The sequence below is a fragment of the Euphorbia lathyris genome, chromosome 7 (assembly GCF_963576675.1).
Source record: "Euphorbia lathyris chromosome 7, ddEupLath1.1, whole genome shotgun sequence".
NCBI classification, from domain to species: Eukaryota; Viridiplantae; Streptophyta; class Magnoliopsida; order Malpighiales; family Euphorbiaceae; genus Euphorbia; species Euphorbia lathyris.
In genome coordinates this window covers 67,327,816-67,332,539 of record NC_088916.1, presented here as the reverse complement: position 1 = coordinate 67,332,539, position 4,724 = coordinate 67,327,816, and the positions used below count along the sequence as shown (strand labels likewise).

General features: G+C 28.5%; 1 protein-coding gene across 1 annotated transcript; it reads right to left on the bottom strand.

The window, feature by feature from the left end:
• Positions 1 to 704: 704 nt before the first annotated feature.
• LOC136234928 (two-component response regulator ORR9-like) lies at positions 705 to 4,465 on the bottom strand. Its single transcript, XM_066024419.1, has 5 exons — positions 4,069 to 4,465; positions 3,884 to 3,984; positions 2,686 to 2,763; positions 1,099 to 1,166; positions 705 to 1,012 (listed from the first exon to the last, which is right to left on the bottom strand). The coding sequence occupies exons 1-5, from the start codon at positions 4,220 to 4,222 to the stop codon at positions 799 to 801; spliced, it is 615 nt and encodes a 204-aa protein (XP_065880491.1). The 5' UTR covers positions 4,223 to 4,465; the 3' UTR covers positions 705 to 798.
• Between the last annotated feature and the right edge of the window lie 259 nt (positions 4,466 to 4,724).

The following is a 4,724-nucleotide window of genomic DNA, read 5'->3' as shown; positions in this document are numbered from 1 at the left end:
AAAAAAAAAACATGAAAATCGTGAAATTAGTATATAATTTTCCGTGTTTTCATAGTATTTTTTTACATTTTTCTCGTTTTTTCGTTTTCCATTTTCACCGTTTTTTTTTTCTATTTTCTCATTTTCTTATTTTTCATGTTTTTTTTTTTGCTTTTTTTCGTTTTTAGGTTTTCTAGTTTTTGCGTTTTTGAGAATGATGAGAAGTGAGATTTGACAAATGAGAGATTAGATGGAACTTTAAAGCTAAAAATTATGATTACTTGTTAGATGTAATGAGAATTCAATCCATTTTTTTTTATGTAATGAGGATTACAATAGTTGTTAAACAAAATTTAATCTATGGATTTCTCATTCCATTACAACAAAATTTTAAAGTGCAACCAAACATGATAATGACCTTTCAATGTAATGGGCATTCCATTACAAAGCCCATTACATCTTATCAAACGGGCCCTTATAGTTGTTTCCAGTCAATTAGTAATAAATAATGAATGATGGGTGCGACCATGCATTGGAATCCATTAAAACTCTAAAATTAAACTTGTATGGACGAGACTAGTACTAAAATGGGTGCCCTTTTGAAAAGGTTGAAGTTAATATGTTGCAACCCAAGAGTGGTTCGTAAAAAAACGAAAGATAATATTTATTTGCTATTGGGTTCGGGTTAAATTTTTTTTTTTGAAACATTCAAGTAGAATAGTTAAATGAGAAAATTGAAGCATATCACTTAATTTGAGTCAATTAGGACATTTGTTTAGAAGAAGGAAGTTTGGTAAATAAAATAAAATAAATTATATACTATACAACAGCAAATCCTTTGATCTTAGGTCTTCTTTGTGGTGACTCTGAAGGAGAAATAGCCTTCCTTTTGTTGTTAATATTCTCAATTTCAATTTCTTGTTTACATGAACAACTGTCAATTGGTGTTTTTAGGAGATGAGACTGAAGCTTTTCAACATCTGATAATTGTAGTGGCTTCAATAGAAATTCCTCTGCTCCTTCTTCTAAACACCTTTTTAATCATAGATTTAACATTAATTTTCAATTTCAATTATAAAAATCAAATATAATTAGATGAGAAATAATTAAGAAAATTACTTGCTGATTCTTGATGGTATATTTTCTGATGACATTACCACCACTGGTACATCTTTCCATGATGAATCCTGATTTACAAAATTATATACATTATATAATAATAATAATAACAAATATATGTTTCAATATGTTTTATATATATAAAAAATAATGGGTAAAAATACATCCTGCTGGAGTCGGGATTAGAGAATAGAGGGGCTAATTTTAATCTTGCAGTGGGAGCGGTGAGAGAGGAGTAGGCTTCAACGCCAATGGTGTGGTGGAGGGAGGAAGGTAAGGAGAAGGATGATTGAAAATAAAGAAAAAGGAAAGAAAGAGTTTAGACCTCTCAAGCATTGGCGAATATAGGATTGTTCGGTTGGGGGCTCGATTTTACGCGTAGTGTGTAATTTTTTTTTACTAAATCGGTGTCTAATAGAAAAAATTCGGATTTAGAGGGTCTAATAGGCCAATTTTTTTTAGAAATTTAGGTTTAAGAATGGTTTAACAGGCTAAAGAATTTAGAAATTTGGATTTGATAAAAAAAAAAAGTAGAAATTTGGATTTAATAAAAAAAAAAGTAGAAATTTGGATTTAGAGAGGATCTAACAGGCAAAAAAAAATGGAATTTTGAATTTAGAGAAAACCTAACAAGACCCGAGCCAATTTTGGGGTGCTAATTCAGCACCCGATCTAAATTTCTTGGAAACATGAGAACTAGAACACCACAACACCTCAAATTTTATAGAAACAGAAAGATCGAAACTACTCGTGACCATGGTAGTTCCGGCGGCCAAAGGGACCCGGACCCCTATCTCTGCTCCGCCCCTGCTCTCAATAGAAGGATAGGGGTGGGAAGGCTTAGTTCTGATTGATGGAGGTAACATCCTATTCAGGGTTTGGTCAGAATCGGGCTAAGCATTGGGCTGTTGAACCTTGAACTATAAGAATATTAACATTATACTCTCTAAACTTTCATTTCATGATATATAAGCTATTAAACTTTATATAAATACTAAAATTTAAAGTCCACAACAAATTTCTTTGTTGACAAATTAATAAAATGTTGACAACAAAGAGTTAATAATGTAATCAAACTTGTTTAGGTCGTCACTTCTTAATTTTTTTTTTAAATAATTTTTCTTTTGATTTAAATTTTAAAGGGGTCATAATATTAATAACATTGTCATTTAGGGACCATACATGTAAAAAAAAGGAAAAACAATTGAAGAATTCCTTGTTAATTTGTAAAAAAAGTAATAAGATTCGGTATGATACTTTTTGCTGTTAGATTGCCTCACATTTTTCTTTCCTTTTCCTTCTGACAAACTTGTCTTATGGTCCCTTCAAAAATACTTTTTCTTTTTTCCTTCTAAAATATTCTCTCTTTTTTCGTTATTTATGTCATCACATATTTCAATCTTAAGTCATGCCTTATTTAACAAATCAGAAAAATGCTTATTTTTATTTTTCTTTGATTCTCATTTTTATCATTTTTTTTTTCTGTTTCTATTTTAGAAAAATAATTAGATAATATCTACTAAAAATCAATAATAATAAATATTAACGCGATGAATATCAAGAGAAATTAATTAGTAATTCACATACCTTTACTTTTTTCAACAAGTCATAACCCGTCATTCCAGGCATACAATAGTCCGTCATGATCATATTAACTTTTATCCCCTGTATTTATTAATTACAAAAAAATCTTATAATAAAAAATCCATAACCCAAAAGAGAACTAAAATAATGCAATATATATATAAAATATGTACAAACTATTTCTTGTTATTAAGAATTTATTTCAATATTTATATTTAGGGGTAATAAACCAATGCCACCAAAATGTAAGGACCATTCATGAAAAATTACTGTGAGATGTTGAAATTTGAACTCAAAGATAATTATTTAAGGTCTTAATTAGCTTCTTAATCAAGATTATTACGTATATTAATGAATAAGGAAACAATCTGAAAAAAGGGAAAAAAAATCATCTAGATCTCATTATCCAATTAAAAAAGACATTTAAAGCAAACAATATTTTAAATAAAATCCTCATAAAAATTTGATCAAACATATGGGGTCCTTCATATTTATAATATAATAAAAAACCGAATTTTTCAGCTAGTAATTAATTGAATTTTATTTTTCTAGGTTTGCCTAATCACCAAATTAATGTATACAGTACTGTTGAGTAAAAAAAAAAAAAAATTGGTGGTCCATGAAGGATCTTTATTTGAGATTGTGTTGATATTTTTCAAGACAAAATAAAATATGCAGGACAAAATTATGATTAACATTAAAAATGTGCCTTTTCATATATATAAAATAAATAGTACCCACCTTTCCCTTTCTTTTAAAAAATAAAAATAAAATTATCCTCCATATTTAAAATAATAAAATTGCATTGGATCTTTGAATTATTTTTTTTAATTAGCCTTTTACTCATGATAAGATATTAATTGATGAATTCATCCTTATATTATCTAATTAATTAATTAATCCTACTTTACATTTAATTTCTCCCCTTTTCACTTGAAAAATATATAAGAAACACTGGAATTTCATTTGATTAAAGATTGGTTAGCGAGAAAGACACTCCCACCACAAACCCAAAAGAAACACTGGAAAAATTGGCATGATCAAAAACTAGAATTTTGAAAGAATGGTGTACATTATCCCATATAATATTAAATATGATTTTATGATTTATACTATTTAAAGAGATAATTTGCTTAATATGACTGATTTTTATTATATAATACGATTATGACACGAAACGAGATTAAGAAAAAAAGCTGACCTCTTGGGATGAGTGTGAAGGGGAAGAAGAAGAAGTATTATCAAGTTTATCCATTAATCCCAAATACTCTAAAGCTTTATCTCCAGAATCAACACAAGTAACTGCAACAGTAATAAATATTTTATGCAAGAAAGTGTAATTAAAATAAATTAAATGAGGATTAAGGAATAATAATGAGTACTTACCTTGATAAGAAGAAAATCTAAGCAACCTTTCTAATAATTTCCTATCAAGAATGCTATCATCAACAGCCAAGACATGAAAATGCTGTTCTTGTTCTTGATCTTGTTCTTGATGTTGTTCTTGTTCTTGAGAATGAGGTGATGATTTCATCTCCATTTTCAGACAAAATATATGTATATAGGAGAAACAGAGACAAAAACAAACCCTACTGAGGTTGCAGAGGAAGAAAGATGAGATGAGAAAGAGATAAGAATGTGCGTAAGAGAGAGAGAGAGAGATTATTCTGTGGGTTTTATTAAATAGGTGAGCAATGAAGAAAGAGAGAGCTATCTATCTATGGCTTTCCTAGGAACTATAGCTACCTCTTTCTTTTTTTTCTTTTTTCTCTCTAAGTTTCTCTTTGGTATAATTCTTTATTGAAAAGAAAAAAACATTATGAAGTGGTAAATTATTTGTTATATATATATATAAACACTTCCATAAAAAAAATTACTAAACTAGCACCTTTTAAGGGTTAGTTTACATTTCTAGCTCCTTTCAAAAAAAATTATCAAAATTAACATATTTCAACAAATTCTTCCAACTTTGCTCTCGTCTTCTTCCTAAACATAACTTTGTGTCTTTCCTCATCTCTCTCTCTCTCGCTCTCTCTCTTTCT

Coding starts and splice junctions, on each gene's coding strand:
- LOC136234928 (XM_066024419.1), bottom strand. CDS start 4,222: ATGGAGATGAAATCATCACCTCATTCTCAAGAACAAGAACAACATCAA. Junction 1,167..2,685: donor ACTTGTTGAAAAAAGTAAAG/GTATGTGAATTA, acceptor TTTGTAAATCAG/GATTCATCATGGAAAGATGT. Junction 1,013..1,098: donor ATACCATCAAGAATCAGCAA/GTAATTTTCTTA, acceptor ATGATTAAAAAG/GTGTTTAGAAGAAGGAGCAG.